We start from the raw sequence: 24,144 nt of genomic DNA, 5'->3' as shown, positions 1-24,144 counted from the left end.
CTGTATCAAAGGACAGGAAGCTGTCATCATTCAGTGAAAATGATGAAAATCGTACATTTTTAAACCTGGACAAACATTAAATTCAGGAAAGAAAGAAATAGCTGAAAGGTTTGCTCCTACATAGACATACGTTTAAAAATAATTTTACAGTACACCATTTGTTCCATAATCAATATATAAACGCTAACAGTATCAATGTTTTATGATGGCTGGTTGCACAATTAAACCATCATAGGACCGTGTAGGATTTGCTTCATGTCAGAAAGCAGACGATACAATGAGGACAATTGATATGTCTCGAGCGTTCTGTCCTGGTCTTCAAGTATTTAGGTTTTGGATACTCAGTTAGATTGACATGTGCCCACAAACACAAGCAGGACACAGAGATCTTTGTAAACATGTAATTGTAGTAAATATACAAATTGATAAGTGGTGTTTAACAGATTATGAAACAAAATAAAACACACACACACACACACACACACACACACACACACACACACACACACACACACACACACACACACACACACAGCAATAAGCAGGGGACAGAGGAGATGTGATGTGAAAGGGAAAAATAAGAGGTTAAGAGAGTGTTTTGTATGAGTGAGAGATAATGAGTGGAAAACAGAGAAGGATGGATGAAGGGGAAAGCATACAACAGGTCACAACAATCAGTCTTCTGACCCTTCCCCCATCCCATCCAGGCCTCAGACGTCTGCAGTCATGATGCTGTTGACAATGGGTCCCCTTAACACAGCCACAGTCTGAGGCTAAACAACATTAATGCCCATGTGTCCCGCTGACACGTAGATTCATTTAAATGTTCAGTCCTCTTGTGATCCAACAAAAGACTACAGAGCAGTGGGGAAAACACTTATTTATGTCAACAACAAGGGATTTCCCCTGTATGACTCTGAGCTAGTGGGAGCTCGTTTGAAACATGGTCTCTTCACATTGAAATGCCATTACTCCGCTATCTCAGGGTTAAAGCTGCAGTGACCCTGTGATACCCCCAATATAATATTTCTCACCTTGTAATTGCTGCTGTTCACCCATCCCGTTAACTCGTCCACGGTCTTATCCAGCCGGGGTTTATCCTGCTCTACGTCCGGGGAGCGTTCTGGGTCGTTCAGGTAGTCAATCAAGTCCTGACCCACCTGCAGCCTACGGGTAACATCTTTCTGCAGTACCTGCTGGTAAAAATAGTCCATGTTGTCATGGTCCTCCATTTGGCACTCAGTGTCCAGCACCAGGAGCCGGCCGAGGACAGAAAACTGGGAAAGGAAGGACGGAGCCGGAGAAAAAGATTGTCGCTGTAATCCCGTTGGAGGCGGTTTGGACTGCGTCTATAAATGATGTTTGATCATCACATGTAACCCTTGTGGGAAAAAAATCAAATTTCCACACCAATCATTCTATCTGAATCAAAGGTGCCAACTTTGAAGTGTTATGACAAAGACTCAAGACGCTAGCTTTATTTTCTTTTCAACGTTAGCTCTGAAAATTTAACTTAAAACTTCGAGAAAGTTCTGGAAACATTGATTTATAAGCGGAGCCTGGTGGGTTTCTTGAGATAAATCCACAACAAAAGAGGCTACCAACTCTGGCAGGGTATCTGTTATGCTAACATAAACAGCGGGTGAGCTAGTTAGCACCTCGGCTCGCTAACGTTGCTTCTCCGCAGGCCTAACGCCTGACTCCGCTCCGCTTCTCCTCCATGACCACGGTGATGGCACTTCTCTCAGCTCTTTCAACTCAGGCTGCAGTAAAGTTCCACCAAACTTCCAGAATAATGCCTCAGGTCCAGTGGTGCGTTGTTGACTGGCTCTCTTTAATCCAGGAATAATCACTAAGGCTGGAGATGGGCGCTGAAAGCTTGCGGCGCGCTGCCGGGGACTGCAGTTTACCAGGGGTGCAACCGTTCAACGATCAGGCCGATGATGGGTCTTCGGGCACCGCACAGCTAGCCAACATGATGCCTGACGAAAAATGTCGACTATTTAATGTTTGTTTTTTGTTTTTTCAATGTAATGTGGATCCCGAGTTTAATCAAGTATATATAAGGAAGAACCAGTTGGAAATAAATGTGGACTTTTTTTTTGTCATAATGTACTTTTCTTTGACATTTATGGATCAAGTCCAGCGCTCTGTTGATGTGGGTGTGTCTGCTGTCTACACGGCTCTTGAGCGACATCTAGCGGCTTAGCTGCAGCATTGCCTCTATTCAGTTTGCCGCAGTTCACTCGTCTGTGATGGTTCATAAACACAGATCCACAAATCTCACACTAGAGATAAAGCACATTTACTATTAGTCACTTTTATTTATTGTTTTTTTTCTTCATTTATTTCTTTATTTTCTTAAACATAAAATTGTTAAAACAGCAGTCAAAGAGAGGGCATTAGTATCACAGCCAGTCAAGTCAGCTATGTTTATTTATCAGTCCATCTGAGACTTTTTTCATCTTTCCGTCTGTTATCCTTGTTTCAGTCCTATCCATAGTCCTGCCAGTCTCCCCAGTCTTTGAGCCCTTGGCAACAACACAACATTTGCCAGTCTTTTTTTAGCATAATGTTGCTTTTTTTTTTTTTTTTTGTATAACAGTTCTCAGACTAGAAGTGCATGTGGATAAATGTGTTGGCTATACTAATCATCTTGATTGGAAGAACTGTCTGACTAAAGTGAAGCATTACATTAAATGCATTTGAGCTATGATTTGGTGAGTGGAAAACTGCCGCCCTATTAATTTTGAACACAAAAGATTGGCTCTCACTGAACTAATTACAAATGGTGTTTTTAAAGTTCCTTATGTGCTGAATGGGGCATTAAGTAAGTTGGGTATATTGAGCAGAGAAAATTCATCATATTCTACATCGTCAACAAACTGCCAATTAAACAAAACTATACACCAAATTTCAAATACATTAGTTCACATGATTGTCATAACCTTGAGGTACATTTGCTTACAACGTCAGAACTAAACTCACCTTTGAGCAGATTTTCATTCACAATTGCAGCAAAGTTGCACCTTTAGCCCTGATTGATGTTCAAATACACAATCAAAAATTTAAATAACTCCACAGTCCAGTATTAAACAGTGGGTAAACCACAGTTGTAAAAAGTGTCACTAAACTTGCTCTAAACAGTAGGGAGACTGGAGGTCTATTCATGTAAACAAGTTTGTCTGTAGTGCTAAGCTAATCCAGGATGTAAACAAATGCTTAAGTCGTCAGGTAGGAGCTAGTGCACAGGGCTACTGACAAGATAGGATCAGGGCCTACAAACCAACATAACCATCAATACACAGGAGAGGCCTCTCATCCCAGTAGCACAGATAGCCCACATAATGCTTTTAGACACCGAGGGTCTGAATCATAGGTCCAACAGTTTCATATTTTCCTTTTAAAAAAGAATGACACAGGCATTGACATTTACAATAAGCACTGAAAAGAAAGAAAACAATTCCTGTTGGCCTACTTTTTCCATTGCAAAACATTCTTCGTTCGAAGAGAATCAAAATCTCAACAAAAAAGTTTCTCAGATGCACAAGTATGTCAAATTTCAAGTTCTATATGTCCTCTTATAATCCTGACTCTTCCACGCCGGAGAGTTCAGCCAGCTGTGCCGAAGCGTCTCTCAATAATCCATTTTGTATGTTTTTTTTTTTTATATCAGCTCTCCTCTACCCCCATGCTCGGTGTTTATTGGTCAAAGCAGAATGAATCACAGGATGGTCACATAGAGGTGTCATGTGATTGGTTGAGATGAGCAAACTCTTGTCCAAGATGATATTATCATCTTCTTCTTTTTTTTAAGCTTGAACATGATGCATTGTGGTTCCATTGTTCAGACCCCTCCTGTCCACACCTAGATGTCCAGGTGCAGTCCCACCCACAGATAAGGAATCAGGGGTGTGTGGAGCAGAACAGCGTGGAGAGCCTGTGTTTTTCTTCATAGCGTGGAAGGAAATATGAGAAAAAGTGGGAGTCCACCCATCCATCCTTTTCCCTTCCACCCCTCCATGCCCAAACCCCAAGAGCAGCTGTGGCTGATCGGTGAGCGAGAGGAGAGAGGAGGGGCGGGTTCAGCTGATCAGGGATCAGTGGCAATCAGTCTATGTTGTGATCAGTGATCAGGAGCAGTGAGTGGGTCCAGCCCCTCCTCTCCCCTTCACCTACCCAAGTCCCCCACCCCATACCCAATTTCAGCCCCAATCAGAGCAGCAGGACCTGTAGACAGAGGTGGCCCCCCCTGGCCCTCCACTGTCAGAGGATAATGCAGCAGCGGCACAGACGCTGGCCACCTCCATGTACAGAGGGAGGGGGTGTCACAGGGGCAAAGTAGGCATGGACCTTGATCTCTGGAAGATGGGCCTGTGTGAGGATAAGGTGTGTTAACACAAGTATGTAAATACTTAAGGCACACAAAAACAATACAAGTATTTTCTTTTGTCCTTGTAAGACTAATTTGATGTTCAAAACGTACATTTTTTGAGTACTTCAGGAACGCAAAAGATTATATACAGCAGTAATTCAACAATACTGTGTATTTGTTTCCAGGCATGGAACATGTGATGTAATGTCATGACTGTGTCCCATCCTGTTCTCATTTTCTTTTTTTACGTCTATTTGGGCTCAGTGCTCAGGCTTTAGGATGGAGATTGGCTACCTTAAAACTTAAAGTCTGAAGGCGAGTAGCAGATTCTCCAGGATAATTTCATTCTACACTAAAAAGATATTTAACAAACCGCTGGTGATATGTTATGAGTGATTCTAAGAGGTCCTTTAGTGGGGATTCGGACAAAGCCGGCCTCACTGTTTCTCCCATTAATTTCTGTCATCATGCTGAGCTACCCTAACAAGCTGCTGGTTGTCACCTTTCATTTAACAAATACAACTTAAATTCAATAAAAGTTGGGGCATTAGGTAATGCATAAAGAAAAACAGAATGTGATCATTTGCAAAACCCCTCATTTTATTGAAAATAGCACAAGGACAAAACGCCAAATATTAACACAAAGAAATGTCCGTTTTTTTTTAGACATTTTGAATTTGATGCAGACAATTTTTCATGAAGTTTGTACTGTGGCAACAAAAGACTAAAATGCACCCAATGGAACATCTCACAGTTGAAATAAATATATTGTTTTAATGTTTTGCAAATGATCACATTCTGTTTTTATTTACATTTCACACAACTGTTTAGGAGCTGGGGTTGTACATAGACATCCATATATATAAGTATGGATGTCCTCAAGAGAGAAGTGAAGTCCCAAAGTATTGACCCACTGTATAATTTTAATACATTATTTGATGTCTATATAGGAGGATTAAAACAGATCCCTGTTGTGATTTCAAACAAGACTAATTCTAAGCTATAATTAAAAAAAAGCTCAATTTCCTTTTGATTTCCACTCACCCTTATACGTTTGATCCCGGCCCTGGTGACTTGCTGACAGTCGTAGAGCTCAATGCGCTCCAGGCGATGGCAGCTCTTCAGGTGTTCCAGGGTCACGTCAGTAATGAGGGGGCAGTTGTCCAGCTCCACCACAGTGAGGCGCTCTTGTCCACAGGTACTGCTGCTCAGAGCTCTGATGCCATCGTCTGTGATCAGCTCGCAGTGGGACAAAGACTGCAAAGGGCACACAGAAAGACGGATTAATGCTTCTCACACGTTCATTAAGGCGGAGAAAGAACCTTTGATAATAACAGAACTTTAAATGTTTACCAGGGCTTGCAGACGCGGGCAGTGGATAGACAGCTGAACCAGGGTGTTATCTGTCACCTGAGGAGGGGCCCAGATTGATTTAGTCTCACATCTCATGTCCAATTCATAGCTTTTAGAATCATGTACTGTATGTTTGAGATTTCTTTGTATCCTGCTATAATAGCTTTTAGTTTATTAGTCTATTTGACAGAGGCCATTTACAACACACCTATTGAGCCAGAGTTCGTGAAAAAGTTCCTTTAAATAAGTGATCTCTGGGCAGGAGGATCTCTTTCTTTTGCGTCTCTTCTTTTACTTCCTGATCTACCCTCAAGTCCCAGAATAATACATGTCTTTTCTTCAAAGTGTTACAAACTAACCCTGATGAGTAAAGCAAAGACTTATTCCAGATTTAACAACAATACATAACACAAGCATAATATTGGGGATAAATGCGTCAACTCCCAATTGCCTTACCAAAATACATTCTTCTAGGTCCATTTTTTCAAGCTCATGACAATTCTGTGAAGAAAATAAAGAAGTCATTCAAGTCGGAAATATTGAAAGGGACCTAACATAGAGAGAACAAGAAGATGAGACAGAAACTCACCCTGGCAAGCACAGTGAAGCCAGCATCTGTAACATGGGAGCATCGTGCAGCTTCAAGGATCCTGAGAGCACATAAACACAAGAAAACGCTCGTGAAGACTGGGTTGTATCATCTAAGAATGGTTTGCTCCAAAGGTTTATCGAAACCCTTAGATTGAAGAGGGATATGAAAAGGGGTAATACATATGTTATTGTTTTCTGGTGTCTTAAATTGGTCTTAGCTTCGAATGATCTATTAAACTTAGAGATTGTTATCAGATCCAAATCCATCCGTTCAATAAAAATCTTGTTCTTCAGATTTTTAGTCTGCATGGGAATTAAGCCCTTAAGTGATTGCCCTGACGAGACTTTCTGTGGAAAAAAGGAATGATTTTTTTTTTTTGCATATAGAACAAGGAAATGAGATCCCATCACAAGAAGTCACTGGAAACTCGTGGAGAAGTGTTTTAATTTCAGGTGTGAACTTCCGTACACACAGTTGGCCACTTGTGATTAGATCATCCTGATGTGAACAGTCTAATATCTTTTAAAGGATAATGCAGCAAACTGTTGATTATATTGTCGTGAATAAACAGATGTTTTTTTCTCACTTCAGTCGAGGACAGTTGAGTCCCATCGCAGTCAGGGAGGCATCAGTGATGTTGCTGCAGCCAGACACACAAAGGATCTGGAGCTTGTGGCATCCTCGGCACAGGCTGACCAGGCCTTCATCAGTTATCTGCTGGGGGGGAAAAGGAAAGCAACAGGAATGACAAAAACTACAGAAGCAAACAGACACATCCCTCATGCCCGTCTCCCTCCCTCCTGAATCCCACAAATAAATGTTTGTCTTACTGTGCAAGACTGCATGTTGATGGTGGTGAGTTCTGGGCAGTGTTTCTGAAGGTGCTTCAATGCTCCGTCTTCCAGCTGAATAAGATTAAAATATATGAAATATTAATGAACAAACACCTCGATCAATTATTTATGTATGTCACTTTGTTTTTCCAAAAGAATTAAATCAAGCCACATGCCACTACTGTCCCCTGTAACGCCAACAAGATGAGTCATGGGGGCCTAATGGTTTTTTATTGCAAGCAAGAAAAGTAGACAAAACTTTAGTTACAAAAAATACAACAAGCTGAGTACACAGCCTGAAGAAAATATTGACTCAACAGAGGCAGAAGAAGGCAGAAATGCTAGCCTGAGATAAATCTCTAACATCAACAAAAACCCAGCTAATAAGATGAAGAAAACAACCCACAGGATAGAAAATTTAAACTGTAAAGAGCAGCAAGCAGGAAAAGGGTCTATTTCAATTCGGAAAAATCCATTACTCAGAAGTGGGAAAGATATTAGTTTTTGGGGTATATTGGATTATTTTCTTTAATTTAAAAAAAACAAGGACTTTAGAGGTAATTGTTTAGAGTTTTAGGGCTGTGTTTCCAAAGCTACTGCATATTGTAAAGCCCCAAAGTAATGTGTTCACAGTATACTATCTGTCTGAAAATCATAACAACGCAAGAACACAACAACACACAATTAAAACTAGAAGAACCAAAGATGATGTGAGCAATTTGAAAGAAATAAAATAACAAAACAATAATTAACATGACATGTGACTTAAAAAAGGTGAAACTCTTTCAGCCAATCCAGCATGTGTGAGTATTTTATGGAGAAAAAATCTTTGTCTTAAATTAAGGTGTTTGCACTGTAATCACCATACCTGTGTGCAGCCTCTGAGGAACAGCGCTCGTAAGCCATTGCAGCCTCTAGCCAGAGCTTCGATTCCATCGCGTGTGATCTGGTCACACCATGACAGGTTCAACATCTCCAGCATTCTGCAGCCATCGCTGAGAGAGCGCACACATTACGCAGAGAAGATGAAGAGAAACACATGTGAACATGCTGACCCAATAGAGCTATGTTTAATACTTATTACAACACTTCCATCACGAAAATGCTCGATGCGACAAATCGCCGACATTAAACAATACTTAATATTTTTACACGTTTCAATAACCTGCCAATATGATTTTTTTTTCACACAGAAAACAATCCCCTTGCTATGTGTACATGTATCACCTTCTTCACAGTCACAGAAAAGACCAACATAAAGTTGCAGATACCGGAACAATATCAGAATCAGCTTTATTGGCCAGGTATGTTCAACACACAAGGAATTCAACTTCGGTAGACTGTGTTCTCTCTTTACAATGAAAACATTAAATATTAACAATAAACTAAACAATATAAACAAGTAATTAAAGCCTAATATGTACAAGCCTAAAGGCTAATATAGCTGTGTTGATACCTGTATATGTTTTTTTTTCTGCTTTGCATGAATAGTATGATATTTGTCAGAGAATAAATAAAGTGAACAAAACAACACTTGGGCATCATTTTTGTCACTCCCTTTAGAAAGGGCCTCTTATTAGTTGGCCAAGATCAAATATCTGTCTACATATATCACTCTTTTGGAAAAACTCCTCCTTAAATACAAGGAAAGTTCCATAAATACCCAATGTCGACTAAAGAGTTTAAGAACATATAACAGCGTGCGTAATGTAGAGAGTGTGCGAGGAGTGAATGATTCATATTTTTCGGGGTTATATGGATGGTGTGGCAGCTACCTGAGGGCTTTGAGGGAGTGGTTGCTGATCGACACACAAGAGGTGAGATCAAGTTGTTTGAGTTTGGCGCAAAACTTGCTGAGGCTGAGACAGGTGCTGTCAGTGATCTTGGTGCAGCCGTTCAGGTTCAACACTTCGATGTTTCTGCAGTTCTGAGCAAACGTCCTGTGAAAGAGCGGTACAGTAGAGAGGGAGAATGGGGGATTACTCTGGAGACCCTCAGGGGGGTTGTTGTACAGCTACAGTACTTTTTAAACTCAAAATAAGTGATTGTGCTTCTTAAACCAAGTGCTTATGGAACGCACTATTCAAGCTATACCATGCTAATGAGAAGATGAAGAGGTGCACTGTTTCCATTTTTGGCTTTGTGTTTGTTGACAGAGCTACTGAAATGCATTTCTTAAAAAAATAGTTTTTTGCACACAGTCCCGTGGGAGAGAAAATACAAAAGCGGCTTAAACTTGAGACATAATCACTTAAGTAAATAATAAAACCAACGAGAGAATGACTTCAGGAAAAAGTCAAAGCAGAAGCAGACTCAAGAAACATTCTCACTTCATGGAGGCATCTCCCACGCTCAAGCAGCCCCGGAGGCTCAGCTGCCTCAGGAAGCCTCCACATCGCTTGGAAATGTTCTCCACAACCCGGCCCTGAGAGATGCAGGGACAGAGTGAAAGAGAGAGGGAGAGAGTGATATGACTTGGGCCACCACGGAGGACAGAGGATCAGCTGTGACGTCACAGTTGGCGCCAAAGCCTAGTGACCTAGCACTAAGCCTCAGGCTGGATAATGCTACTCAACAAGTACACGCATGCAGCACATATAGGAAAGCAAACACATACACACACACATACACTTGGCTCTTCTATCATTCTTATTCTCTAATAAACCCATCACTTACCTCAATGTCTGTCTGAAAATTGAACAAGTCAATCTTTTGCCAGTTACTGCCATCTAGAGCCAGGACGTTCCACGCCTAAAAAAAAGTCAAGTCAACTTTATTTATATAACACGTTTACAGAAAAGGTTGACCAAAGTGCTTTACAAGTAGAAAGGTCAAACGGGAAACAAGACTGTATCATAAAACAATGTAACTCGTAATAATACAAATCTACTGAGATAAAAACATCATCAAGTAACATTTAAAGAAAAATCTGTTGGGAAAGCCGAAGAAATGGTATGGGTCTTCAACAATAATTTCAAACATTCAAGAAAGGGGGCAGATCTTATTTGGAGTGCTAAGCTGTTCCACAGGTTTTGGGCAGCTACCAAAAAAGCTTTGTGGCAAAATTGTGGACAGAGACAGTGTAGGTCAGATACCAGTGAATGTCCTCATAATAATGCAGGAGATGGCTCTTTGTAGGTTTAAAATACGACCACTTCCTGTTTCTTTGCTCAGGGGACAGGTGCTGCTGTTTCACTTCTTAAAACAGTCTGGAGGCTCTTTTGCGTGATTTTCTTCTTTACTCAGTGCAATGTCATTTTTAACTGAAAAACTTTGAAATATCAGGCTGTTTGGCTCTTAAGGAATTTACTTTGGGCTCTAGGACATTGTAATGTGTATTTTTCTGAAAATGTTGATGAAAAAAGTTGGTATTCTATTACCTGTATTGCTGTTTATGCAAGAGAAGGCCCCGACCTGATACCATAACTTATTAGACCCCACAATTCAAATGGTTTTAGGTCAGTTTATATGTGAAGATAACATACAACAACAGTGTCGTTTGCCAGTCTTACACCTAATACAGCAGTCCAGATATGACGGTCTGTATCAGAAAGAAAAAAACATACTGGGAAGTCCCCTCTGATCATTTCAGATCACAATATTTGAAACTTAAGGTATGCAAAACATTTTACAAAGACTCTGCGGAACCATGTTAACGGTCAACAAATAAGTAACATACAGTAACGAACATTATACTACATGTGCTTTAATCTTCACACCCACAGAAAATACAACAATTTTGTTGCTTTTTAAAGAGAAACTGTTTAAAGAGAAACAGCCTTCGCAGGTCTTTATTCCCAGTCAACCTGCTGAGCTCTGGTTATTCTTCACAGTAAGCTCATTCATGAATAGCTTTCAGCTGCAATGCTCAATGGCTTAACAGCAGTCCCCCTCCACATAACCAGCAGATGGCACTGCATTATAGACATTTCTAGAGAACTCGGTAATAGTATTCCTTTAACTATGCAGTGGTTTTAGAGACATTCATGCTTTCTTTGAAAACAGTGAGTGTGTTCGGTTACAGTGGGCGGTTTGGAGGTGTAGAGAGACAAAAATGCTTACCTTGGACACTTGGGCACACCTACAGAGTGTAACCACGTCGAGATAGGAGAATATTCTACAAAGGGAGACAAAAGAAAAACAAGAGGGTTGTTTGAGCTGATCTCTCAACAGCTATGCTCTGGTGTGATTTAATACGCTTTCTTTACGTCCCTAAAAAACCGAACATCTCCCATGTTTGGAAAGCAGAAGAGCCCCACACACAGCCAGTGTTTATAGCTACAGGCCTGATCAGCCACAAAGGGCTGCATGCAGCAGGCTACTGGGTCAGCTCAATCCATTAATCTGCCAATGAGTAATCTCTGGCACTCAGACAGGCAAGGCCACAGTCAGCATGGAGCAGACTATACGTTTACAGAGGGACACACGCAATAAACCTAACATGGACTACTACTGGATAAACGGCCTGTTACTGCATTAAAGGGCAGATCTATAGAAAATCTGAGGTATTCAGGGAATTGTCACAGTGCCAAAGCTGTGAGTGCAGCTGGGGTCTGAATGTCCTTTTAACCCCAGGAAACAGGAGCCAGCCATTGTTTCCTTCATATAGCAGCCGGACAAAGGCTGTGTGTTTTGATGTGTGTTAGGCCAGGGCATGTTGGGACATGTCTGTCTAATCTATATTGGAATTTCAGGACAAGGAGAACATGTACACAAACAACCTAGCAATGCAAAGACAAAGACACACACTCACACTCACACACGCAGACCTTGAGGTGATCCCAGGCCACCAGAGAAGCAGACCAATCAAGCAGGCGCTCATTGATCCCTCTTCTAATAACTGGTTAATGGCTGTAGCGCTGAACATTGACTGGCTGTCTGTTTTAATCAAATACAATCTGACTTTCCATTATGTGTGAGCAAGAGGTCTTTTAACCAATCACAGCATTTTGTTAATCACACTCGCACAGAAGCAATCAGCCAATCTGATTGGTTGAGTTTGGCTCTTTTTAGTCTCGTTAACTGCTTTGACACCTGCACTTCATAAAGGTGTCATAGACGGGGGGGAAAAAAAGAGCTCAGATAATGACAGATTGTTTAAATTTAACTACAGCTGTATCGCTGACATGGACATCAGAAAGGGGAGGCTATGATATAACAGAGCCATATTCAGAGCATGAGTATGCTTTTCACTTTAGTTCACACAAGATGCTCTAATGCTGCCTCCAAACACTGACAGGGAAGAAAACGAGTTTCGCAGCCTCAGATTTATCAGTCAAGTCCTGCTGCTGTTTGCCCATTCTTTCTGACAGGGTACATAATTGGATTTTAATGGAACACACTTTGTTGACAAAATGTTCACCTGGCCCTTCAAGCATAGCTACATAAGAGAGTGTAAAGCCTTCACAATGAGTTCATGACTAGTTGCCATAGTAACACCAGCTAGATGTGTATCTGGGTGGTGATAGGGAGGATGCTGAGTCAGTGCTTTTGAGTATAGGAGAGCAGAGAACTCTCTCTGAGACCCGTCAGCCTGTCAGACTACTGTAGGTTCTTCTAAATCACAGTTTCTCGCAGTGGATAACTGTGCTGCACTGGCCTAGTTACCAGCTGTTTGTGATGCAGCACCTGAGAGGTATTCTAGTATTTATATTCTAGTATTAGCATCTTTTTTTAAATAACCAAATTCATATTTTAAACAAACGTTTTTATTTCAATGTTTTTAGGACTTTAACATTCAGTTGAAAATGCATATTTATTGAATAAAAATTTTATTTATTTGAAAAACTAATCTCCATATAACAATAGAAATTGGTTAAATCCTTTTTTTCTTGGGACCCCTTTAATGCCTTAATTGGTCTGATTTACATTCAAGATATAAAAATAGTGTAATTGTTGTCATATATGATGTTGGCATTCAAAATGTCTTCTTTTTCACAGATTTATACCTACATTATACAAATGCACCTGGAACAACATAATGTCCCTGGCTGTGTACCATGGGAACAGGGCATAACAAAATTAGAAATGAATAAAAAGCTTCTGTCAACCCACTTTCCATGTTTTAAAAACAAAATTTACTGCCATAACAAGTCCTCCTGATCGCTGAGGTTGTATAAGAGTCTCAACCTGCCACATGTGACAGTAGGGCATGTGTTGTAGCTGCTGGGTGTGAGGGTACCTATTTATTCTTTCCAGCCGTGAAAGTAGTGCTGGTAGAAAAAGGGTGTACTGGTGGTCTCTGTCAAGCACAGCTGGAGCAGCAGCAGAGCACAGCACTGCGGAATTCCCCACTAGCTAAGACAAGCTATTTATAGCACGCTCACGCTCACACACACACACACACACACACACACACACACACACACACACACACACACACACACACACACACACACACACACACACACACACACACACACACACACACACACACACAGACACACAGACACAGACACAGACACAGACACACATACGTACAGTTTGCATAGGCCCAGCAGCATTTCACACACACAAAACCACATAAACAAACAGTGCCCCTAATGTGTCTGCAGAGCTACATGCAGGTGCACAGAAACACATATGCACAAATCAGAGCGGAAAGTGTGTGTGTGTGTGTGTGTGTGTGTGTGTGTGTGTGTGTGTGTGTGTGTGTGTGTGTGTGTGTGGTGTCAGATTTATGGGTCATCTGGGACAAAATATTGGTCTGTAGGTCACACAGTAAACCAAACATTTCAGACTAGTGAGCAACATACACCACAGAAAAACACAGACATCAACACATACACAACTTGACAAAACAAACACACTCCTACACGTAAGGGTTCAAGGCTGTCTCTGATAATGAGTAACTCTAACCTAAGTCCTTGTCCCTGGGTATGATGTGTCGTGTGTGTGTGTGTGTGTGTGTGTGTGGGGGGGGGCACGTGTGTGTTAATCTTACCTAAGAAGAAGCTCTTTGGGGAGCTTCTTATTAATGGGGGCTTCATCGCTGTTTGAGAACACCTGCCAAGACACATGACAAACAACAACAAAGAAACAGGGATTAAAACACCATATTATCATCATCAGGGATCTAAAACAGGCTTGGGGACATTCATTCTTTTTGCCAACCCAAAATGTGTTTTTAGGCCATGTTCAGATTTTGTACAAGTTAGTTGTAAAACAATTCTCTATTCCCCCAAATGTACATTCAACTCTTATTGCAGCTTTAATGGCTCCTTTAGTCCATAATGGCCTCTAAAGGCTCACTTATACCCTCGAGACAGCTTGCAGAGCACTATTGTTCTGTGTATTAAAGTTTCCCATGAGGCTTAACAATGAACAGGACTTTAAGAGAATTTTTTGGTTAACAAAGGAAACTGCTCTCATGCTCTCATATAATCACACAGAGCCCAACTATCTGGGCATATTTGTACTTTACAGTAGAGTCAAACCTCTGTCAATGGTTCACAGTTATTGGGCAGCGCCTTGAAAAACTGTCCTGAGTTTGTCTTCCTCTCTGGTGCGGCGGTCAGAAACTAATCATGTGAGTGCAGCAAGGAAGTCACACAGAGAACAAAGGCGTACAGGCTGGAGTCTTGATTGAAAATATTCTAAATGAACTGAAGAAGGGCTTAATGGACAAATTATATATTGCAGACGTTTCAATCCATCTCGGAATTTTTTTGTTTTGAAGAAAGTCCAAGGGACATGTGCACTCATTAACTAAAATAACGTCAATGTGTGTGTGTGTGTGTGTGTGTGTGTGTGTGTGTGTGTGTGTGTGTGTGTGTGTGTGTGTGTGTATGGTGGTGGTGTGGGGAGGGGGGGGCTCAGCTTTTCTAGTTCAAGTTTGGGCAGGTCCAAGGAAAAAACCTGATCTACTGTAATTTGAGGCATAATGATTTTTCTCTTTTAATTAATAGGAAATTGGAAAATGGGTCAGACAATGTATTCTAAAAACGCCTAACTTTAAAGATATTTTGTTTTAATATGCCCACTATCCTCATTTTATTGGTGGATGCATTTTTCTTAGTGCTTTCGTTTTGTGTTCAGATCTATAGCTTGTAACAGAATCTGTGGTTTTAAGTTATTTTTCAGCAGCAGAGTTGGTTAGCTGCTGACAAAAACACCTCACTTCCTGCCATGAGTTTTCCGTACTAGAAACCTTTCAACAACATAGTAGGGACTTTTTATTATACTAATTCTCAATGATTTGTTGGTTGTCAATAACATTGTCACAGGTTTTGGCCCCAAGTCAGAGCCACACAAGTCGTCACTTCAAACACATGTTCAACTGACAGACCCATAGTAAGACCCATAGGAGATGTAACTCCATTCCAGCACTTAGCCTATGTCACAGCCCCAGACAGAAAGAGACACGCTTCAGGTGAGCACATGGCTTAAATCTGATTTAATTGCTGCTGGAGATCATAAAAGATGCAGGTTTACCTGATTGATTTGCCATAATTCATTTTCACTGTAAACACTAGCACCTGCTCTGACCTGAGGGACAGAGAGCCCTTTGGTCAGTGAGTGTTAGAGACCATTAGAGCAGAAGACCAGGGCTCTCAATCAGAGCACTGTCTGTCAGCTTACCAGCCACTGGAGCTGTTAGGCTGAGAAACTGTTGCGAGTGTAACTTCTGCAGGACTCCCTTGAGAAAGAGGTTTTCAACCTCAATGGGACTTTTCCTGGATGAATAAAGGTTAAATAAATTTAAAAAAAAAAAAAAAAATCGGTATGGCCTTATGTGTGCACTACAACCAAATGTTGTATCAAAAAGTAGCCTGGAACACTGTCCTTTTCAATAAACTGTTTATAAAGGGATGAAAGGAGGTAAAGTAACGGCGACCAACTTAACCTTCAATGAGCATAACCTGAAACATTATTAATCTGTCTTTTAATGAAACTATAACCTTAAATGACCTTTCCAGTAACCAGCAAGAGAAAGAAGCTATCACTTCCTTAAGGCAGGCTTATAAACAAGCCAGGGCTACATTTGGTTTTCCACATCCCCTCCTTACAAGCTTATAATTCTGTTAGCCTGGTCAGCTTGTTGGCATGCTTATCTCAATTAGTCTACTCGCTGGATGTCTGGCCATCTGCTGAGAGGGACACACACAAGCTCACACAAATACTCACACTCAAGCACACACAGGTGATTCAAGTCAGACCTTTCTGTGAGAGAAACAGAGGCAGAACATTCTAGATCAGGTGGGCCGTATTCAGCCATGAATTTAAAATTACAGCAAACACCCACTTTCGCAGGGCCTATGTAGACACGCATCCTGCTAGTGATACACATCACAGAAACTGCATCTAATGAGGGGGACTCCCTGCTGTGTCATGGGCAAACACTGGAAATATGAAAGCACAAAGAAGAGCGAGGAAAAGGTACAGGAGGACAAAAGGTTGATTCTGGGAACATCTTGGCTCCACCTTGCTCGCTGAACAATGCAAGTCCCTCAAAGGAAGAAGCAATAAAGTAAAGGGAAGATTGGGACACACACACACACACACACACACACGAGGAAGAAGCACTTATAGTTGCTATAATCAAGGTGAAAATGAAGCCATAAAAAAATTTATCAAAATCAGAGAGTGACAGGAGAGAGAGGAAGTAAAGGCTATTTGAGAGGAAGTAGGGTCAAAAACACAAAAGATAGGGAGGTGGTCCAGTCAAGGTCCAGCAAATAATTAACCAAGCTGGTTTGAATTTTAACCGTCATGCTCAGGGAACAAAGACAAAGTGGTTCTAAACACAGATCTGAACCTTTATCTAATAATAGCTTTGTGATATAGTTAAGATGTTTCCATCAGTGGTTCCCACATAACCTGTGTTGAATAACACGTTTTCCCAATCTGCCCATAAGGGTTTGGTCCAACTACCAGACACCTCTGAATAAGCACTTGAAGAAAGCCTTTATCATTGTCATGTGGCTGTCAGCTGCAGTTATATTTAGAGCTTTGTCAATTGAGTAAACTGGAAGTAAAACTGAGTACAATACTGACTGGGTACTATATGTTAGGACATGAACATGACATGTCAACAAACAAGGCCTTCAGCACATTAGGCAGCGTCTCTCTAAAGCCAGAGGTGGCTTAGGATTTAGGAGTAAATTTAGACTTAATTCCAAACCACCTCTGTAACACATCACACACCTTTGACCTCACTCAACAAACATAGTTTCACACAATCAAGACAAAGCTAGTTGGTTTTGCACAACAAAGCTAATGGCAAATAATCCCCTCATGATGTTGTTTTAAAAAAAACACCAAATGTGTCACGTTTCCTGTAATTGTGTCGGGCAGATAGTCTATTACTGCACACATTTGTGAGACAGAAAAGTTTTCTATTTTAGACATTAAGCACTGGAAGGCACCGAACTAGCAAATATCTGGTATGATCAAAACAAGGACTGTTACCTTGAGTTCTGCAACTTGCGGCAACATATTTTATTTTTAGAAAATGGATTCATTTATTTAAAAAAATAAATCATTATTTATACTGTAAGTTGCAGCCTAATGATGACCTACTTCATGTAAAATGTAAAGTTGTAAAATCTACCAATAAGGCATTTGGCCTTTGTACATTTCTATCAAAGAGTTCACGAGGTGAAATGGCATGAACAATATGTGGTGTGTGCTCTCAGCCATAGTTGAGATATTATGACAGTGAGGTCTAAAGCCATCTCTGGTGAGCACACTTCACTAAAGTTATCACCTCAGTGTTCTGGTGCCCTCGTTCCCTTTGCCAGCAGAGCAGCATTCCCAAGCAGGGAGTTCCTCTCTACTGTCATACTCCTATTCCTAGACAGAGCGTAACAGGGTGCACTGCAAATCTTTTTTTTCTGTACTTGCATGGATCCAGTTTAGACTGTAAAAATGGCTACACTGAAACAAATATCTTGAAATAAAATATGGGCCATGTTGCGTTTTCACTTCCTAGTCAGCAACACTTCAAGTTCATCATAAAGTATTACCTCAGCTGTTAGACTTAACCTCTATTACCCCAACTCTCAAGCTCATTTCCCACCATGAAATGGTTTTCGTCTACGTCTAAGAAGCTTACAGCTCCGTTGAGAAATCCGTCGACAAGGTAACAAACATCAGCGCCTTCTGTTCTAACTTACTCACAACTGCGTTCAGGATACTGACATTACAGTGTCTCCACACCTGACGCCGGGAGTCAAGTACCATCAAGTCAAACGAGAAAGAATTTCAACAATGTGTGGATGATATTCCAGATAAACAATGTTCGCAGCTCAGGGGACCAGTTGAACCGGAGCTGATTTAGTGTTGAAAACACAATTACAGCGAAAACGTTGACACAGCAAAACACTGTAATTATTATGCCACTGGAATTTAGCATGGATTTGCACTTTGGAGCAATCTGTAGAAAGGCATTCAGCTAAGCCGAGTTGAAAGTCATTATGAGAAGTGATGTTGGTTAATCAAGTACATTTTCCATGTACTTGCTATTTTATACTTAGATTTTTCAACGTAATAAAGACAGTTTCATATCTTTAGTCACAGTTATTTTGAAAATGGAGGCTCATCACTATTCAAAATATGATTATGAAGATTACAGTATAAAACAACTTTCACAACATAATGAAGAAGCAATAACCTGCAGTGATTTATTACAAAACTACAAGGATCTCTAAATCTCTACTTAAATTAAACTTGAGTATTTATTCTTGTAATGGAGTTTTTGTTGTTGTTGTTTTTCCCCAAGATAGACTATTTCCACTTGAATTGAAGTTTAATTTCATAATCATATTCCACCCACTGCAGATGAGCACTGAACTCTAACACCTCAAAGAGGTGTGTGTTTACCACCTCCTTGCAACTCATGGAAATACAGAGAGGTTATGAAAAAGAAACATGGCAACACATAGCCTACATGTAATACTAAATCGTAAACACAAGAGGACCATCTGTGGTGTGCCCAAATGCCTCTCAATGGCATCTGTCATTCACAGGTAACATAGGAGGTGTCACTTGTTTTGGAGTGTTATCTGCCGTGATGTATAATTGAATGTTGCTACACTTCTTGTCTAAATCTCCATCTGCAGCCCTCAGACCACCACCACCCCCACCCACCCCAAAAGCCTGTATCCTCAGGCGACAGTGCCATCCAACCAGCCAGCCAGCCTCGGCCCTGATGTATTGACTCTCCTCAGCCACAGCCCTCCTGTGTCCCGCAGTCCTGAAGCTCCATGTTGTCGCTGACTACTGGCGCGTCAGGACAATAACAGGATTTTTGGATTACCCTTGACAAAACGCCTCGGATTCAGGCTGCATGGAAAAAAAATTTAAAAACAAAAAAAACAAGGGAACACGGTTGACCACACACACAAACACACTTCGCTTATACAAGCCTACGACTCCCACGTCTACTTGAAATAAACAGCGGTGGTCCACTCCCTCTGTCATACCTCGAACCGGCCCTTGGTGATACCGTTCATGTCTGCGGCGGCACGTCCTTGTTACCAACCGCGCAGACACCAGTCGAGCCGTTTCACGAACACCGTGATTGTTTTTAACGCCGTTTTATTTTTTTGGGGTCGGCCAGGGTGTAGTGAAGGAGCCGAGCTGGAGCTGGGTCCTCACACCCTCCTCCTCCCTCCCACCCCCAGCCGTCAGCGAGGCTCCTGAGTCCGGGTCAGCGAGGGTGGTGGTGGCGTTGGTCCGGAGCGGCCTGCGGTAACGTCAACTGTCGTTGTCTCAGAGACCTGCGGCTCCCCAGCCCGTCTCATCGCAGGGCTACCAAAATAACAATAATAACATGGACGGTCTGTCAAGTGACTTCACTTCCGCCTCTCCCTTCATCGCTCCAGCCCCGAGTCAGCTGGCCCCCCAAATACGACAAGTCTGCGTCCAACAGACAAAAACAAATGTGCAAAATTAGCGTCCAACTTCACGTCTCACTTTACATCCACCGCATCAGACACACGCACCGCGACTGACATGGACGTTTTTTTTCTTCCCTTTTACGTTTTCTGTTTACTTGCGGAGAAAGGGGAGGGTGCACGTGACGTCATTGCTGCGGGAAAAGCACGCGTGGTCGATTTGTTTTGATTGTGGGGGTCTTGCAGAGGTTTTAAATGGAAACGAAACGGTGTGTCCGTTCTGGAGATTTGACTCCCAAGGGCAGTCACGGGTTACATCAGCAGCCGGGCCTGACCTGACACGAACCTGCGGGATTGATTAAGGGTTGGAAACACTCGCATTAACGCCAGATCCAGAGTCAAAGATTTTCACTGCGGTAGAGATCAGTGACTCTGTCATATACAGGGTTCAACCTACAGACAAACACCAAAACACACCATGTGTTGGCATGCAATTGGATAATATGAAGTCATAATTTGATGAAGGGAGTCTTCATATTGGTCTTCAAAGTATTAATGTTACAATGAGAAATTCTGGACTGTTTTCAATACAGTAATCTTTTAACATCTCGTTCAATTAGTCCAATTTAGAATCAGAATCAGCTTAAGGCTATTGACCAGATACACATAGCCCTAAAATTAATTTTACATCTGTGCTCATCTTGCACGTAGCCTAAATAGCAATACCAATAACCAACGATAAATAAAATAAACACAGACTTAGTTGTAGCTACCAAGCTAAATCAGACATAGTGCAGTGGACATTTTTAAAGGCTACTGGCAGTGTGCATATACTGATGTCAGATAAGTAGGATAGTATTTTTGACAAGATTAATTAAGCGAATACAAGATGTGATGGTTAATGATCATATTTAAATTAACAGAGGTCAGGTATGTACTCCTATATGACAGTTAAATGTTCCATATTCTTGTGCAACCACTTATCTTGATGTTTATTGCTTTTAAGAAATAGACGCTTCCCTTTTTATGCACACTGATTAATAGAGAAAGCTAGAGGAATACTTACTGCACTTGTTCAGTGTTTTGAGGACTTGATTATAAATGCAAAAACAAATTACAATATTGAAGATTTTAATGCTAAACTTCAAAAATAAACTATTACATGTTTCCCCAGTTAGTTAAACACAACAGCTATGCATTATCAGTCATCAACATATGGGCCATGCATTCCTATCTCTAATATTACACCTGCATAACAATTAGGCGTCTTAAAAGTTCGACTTTAAGTGTATTCAAACGCCCAACGTCACATAGGTGTTCATTTCGCTGTAGTTTTTGGTACAAAGGCTCTGAATATAATAGACACAACTGCAGACAGACAAGTGTGAGAATTACACATCCTTAATATAAATATCTTTGCAGTAGTTCTTAACATCCACCGCTTGAGAGCGCCCGTGTGCAACAGACCTAATCCCATTTCATCTCGCATGATTATGTTTACTCTTCCACTATAAACTAGCAAGTATGCTGAAGCTTTTGCCATTCTTTAAGTCGAATATGTAGCCTTTCTACCTAATTCCACCACAATGGGACCATCGCACTTTTTACTCTTATATGAAAGTAAAACTGTTATTTTGGACAATGCACATTCTGAAGCAGGTATTGTTTATTATACATTGACAGGGGATCCCTAGTGATTCTCAAGAGATATTCCAGTGAGCCCAGAACTTTGCCACCAATAACTATAACCATATCTCTTCCACACCTCTGACTCATTCAAAGTTTTAAAGAACTGAAAATGTGTACTACACAGTGAAATATGGAGATCAATAAATAGATGACCACAGGAGAGGAGAGTGTATATTTTTTTCAGCATAATCTGAAGTCATGTTTATTTTCAAAGACAGGAAACTCTTATCCAGTTGCAATAAAATGAACAGACTGCTTTCTAAACTCAGCCAAACCTTTTCATTATTATCATTACTATAACCTCAAGACAAGCACAAAAACAAGTAAACCACAAAATTCAGTAAGTAACAAAGTATCCACACAACACGGCCTGACCAATGAATAGTGGCATCAGTATAAATGTTTAAATGCAGAGAGAAACAGATGGGAGAAGATGGGCTTTATCAAATAAAAGCAAAAAATACACAAATACATGTATGAAAAACAACCTTTAGGACAATGTATGTAAACAACACAAAACAAGTTGAATTCTGTAGACACAGTCATGTAATAATTATTGGATGGATTATCACTGAAGCTACTATACTGTTTTGATCTATAAGGACAGGCATGACTCAGCAAAAACACTTGGTTCAAACTAGTTTCAACACAAACATTTCATAACGCTTAATGCCGACTTCCATCTGCCTGTGTCACAATTTCAATCCTTGTGCCGAAGCATCTCACCACATTGCATGGTTATTAACAATCTCTCATCAAAAGTCAAATTAATTATCAAAGTTCTTTGAATAGCTCGGTACTCGTCTGGTTCTGACTCTGCTGTGGCTGTCAGCTCAGTGTTGAATGTGTCTTGTTAATCACAGTGACGCTGCTTATATCAAGCGAGGGCATTTCTGTTCAACACAGTTTACACACAGTCTTCTGTCTGGTGGTACAGTATGTTCACAAGGATATGAGGGAGGTTTTTATTGAGGATAAGTACTTATACATAAAATGGTTTCAATCAAGTTATTTGATTGAGCAAGAGAAATTTGATGACTGCTGATAAAAAGTTCAACAGCACTCTATAAGACTTTTAACTTTAATACCGATACCTCAGGCCACCAGAAAACTGGTTAAGACTTCATAGGCTACATAAACTGCCTATGTCTAGATTGTGGCAATTTCTGTTCCACAAAGACAGACATCTATTCTCAAATAAAATTTGAATTATTCTTACATTTTCTTTAAATGGAGACATACACTAAGCAGTAAGTGTGCAGTAAAAGGTGTATGTTTTGTTTGGCAACAACTTTCAGTCAAGTCTCATCATTGATTGTTTAAATGATATAATCGAACTTTATTATTTTCTTTTGTTATGCCCTAACATTAACGGTTTTTTGGATCGTCGGTGTGAAAGGTCTGCAGCTGTGGACCCACTTGACTCCAACTGTCACAACTATTCATACATTATACATATATATCAATGTTAAGGTGAATCTAAGAGCTGCTTGATTTTAACTACTATAATTACTTATATCAGTCCTCCCCATTTCATTATCATTATAGTTGCACATTTTTTGCAATTACACTTATCAGTATGTTACATACACATTTATTCCTGCTAATATAATGTTTTCATATTACAGATATTGTTGCTGCAAATCTGTCTTAATCATCATAGCTCCTCTCAACCCCAACACAGTTACAGCAGGTGGCTGTTCAACAGGAGTCTGGCTCTGTATGAGATGTCTGCCTGCTAAAATGACGTTTTTTCTTGCCACCATCACTTTGCTAAACGTTGCTTAGCGCTGTGTTCATGGTCAATCAATATTGGGACTTTGAAAATAATACAACAAAGAGTACGGTCGCAATCAGTTATTTCTCTCAAATGAATTCTGCTGCTGCTTTAATCTTCAACTCTTGATTTTGAAAGCTTTTCCTGTTTTTCTAAACCCCACCTCCTGAAGGTTAAGGGAGGCTGTTTACAGGGAGATTATACCAGCTCTATTGGGCTGCCCCAGAATGACCACTGATTTCCTGTGACTCAACCACACACCTGCACTACACCTCACTCTTTCTGACAGGGCATGTCTCACATAGGAAATCATTGGTTTCACACATACTCAATTTTGTGGTTTTGTGTATTATAAGTGTGTTTACTTCCAGAACTCAGCTAGCCTTATGGATGTTTTTTATTAGTCCTATGAGATAACACACCTGTGTTATGTTTCTGGATGTAAACCCCCCCCAACACACACACCGGACACCTGCAGGAAACATAATTCTCACCAGCTTCTCTGAAATAGTACAGGTGTGAATCACTGTCTCTCTCTTCCTTGCCATCTCAGTCCCCTCTCCTCTTTGGCCCCTCAAACCTCTCCAGAAATAGACCTCTGCGCCTGAGTCAGGATACCCACCTATCTATTCAGACCCCTCTGATCAAGACGTAAAAAGTATGACATGTGCATGAGAGCAGGGAGA

The 24,144-nt window shown here is 40.8% G+C and overlaps 2 protein-coding genes and 1 long non-coding RNA gene across 6 annotated transcripts in view; 1 reads left to right on the top strand and 2 right to left on the bottom strand.

The window, feature by feature from the left end:
- The window catches only part of clasp2 (cytoplasmic linker associated protein 2), a 50,148-nt gene extending 48,121 nt beyond the window's left edge, over nucleotides 1–2,027 (bottom strand). Inside the window, exon 1 of one of the 3 annotated variants that reach the window (XM_079368749.1) lies at nucleotides 1,035–2,027. In XM_079368749.1, the coding sequence (XP_079224875.1) occupies nucleotides 1,035–1,232 (198 nt within the window). In that variant the 5' untranslated portion in view covers nucleotides 1,233–2,027. The remainder of the gene's footprint in view (nucleotides 1–1,034) is intronic. The other 2 variants (XM_079368747.1, XM_079368748.1) reach the window with 2 other exon arrangements.
- The window catches only part of LOC306839840, a 102,912-nt gene that overhangs the window by 49,145 nt on the left and 29,623 nt on the right, over nucleotides 1–24,144 (top strand). The window lies entirely within an intron of this gene.
- On the bottom strand, nucleotides 2,301–20,336 carry fbxl2 (F-box and leucine-rich repeat protein 2). 2 transcript variants are annotated; one of them, XM_079368762.1, is made up of 14 exons: nucleotides 19,579–20,336; nucleotides 14,097–14,158; nucleotides 11,216–11,270; nucleotides 9,830–9,904; nucleotides 9,484–9,578; nucleotides 8,929–9,093; nucleotides 8,022–8,148; nucleotides 7,151–7,225; nucleotides 6,907–7,034; nucleotides 6,318–6,378; nucleotides 6,185–6,229; nucleotides 5,729–5,785; nucleotides 5,420–5,632; nucleotides 2,301–4,374 (listed from the first exon to the last, which is right to left on the bottom strand). In XM_079368762.1, exons 1-14 carry the CDS (start codon nucleotides 19,606–19,608, stop codon nucleotides 4,267–4,269), a joined length of 1,296 nt encoding a protein of 431 aa, XP_079224888.1. In that variant the 5' UTR covers nucleotides 19,609–20,336; the 3' UTR covers nucleotides 2,301–4,266. The 2 variants fall into 2 exon arrangements, with proteins under 2 accessions (XP_079224888.1, XP_079224887.1); XM_079368761.1 differs by having other exon boundaries at nucleotides 6,907–7,037; nucleotides 19,579–20,334.

This window comes from Symphodus melops (assembly GCF_947650265.1).
Source record: "Symphodus melops genome assembly, chromosome: 18".
Taxonomy (NCBI): Eukaryota; Metazoa; Chordata; class Actinopteri; order Labriformes; family Labridae; genus Symphodus; species Symphodus melops.
The sequence above is the reverse complement of the archived record's forward strand: the minus strand, read 5'-3'. Positions and strand labels throughout refer to the sequence as shown.

Bases quoted from the DNA above. Each gene is read 5' to 3' on its own strand.
- fbxl2 (XM_079368761.1), bottom strand. From the start codon at position 19,608: ATGAACGGTATCACCAAGGGCCGGTTCGAG. The intron at 9,579-9,829 runs GTAAGTGATGGG...TGCATCTCTCAG, and splicing joins ATTTTCAGACAGACATTGAG to GGCCGGGTTGTGGAGAACAT. The intron at 5,786-6,184 runs GTAAGGCAATTG...GCCCCTCCTCAG, and splicing joins ACCTAGAAGAATGTATTTTG to GTGACAGATAACACCCTGGT.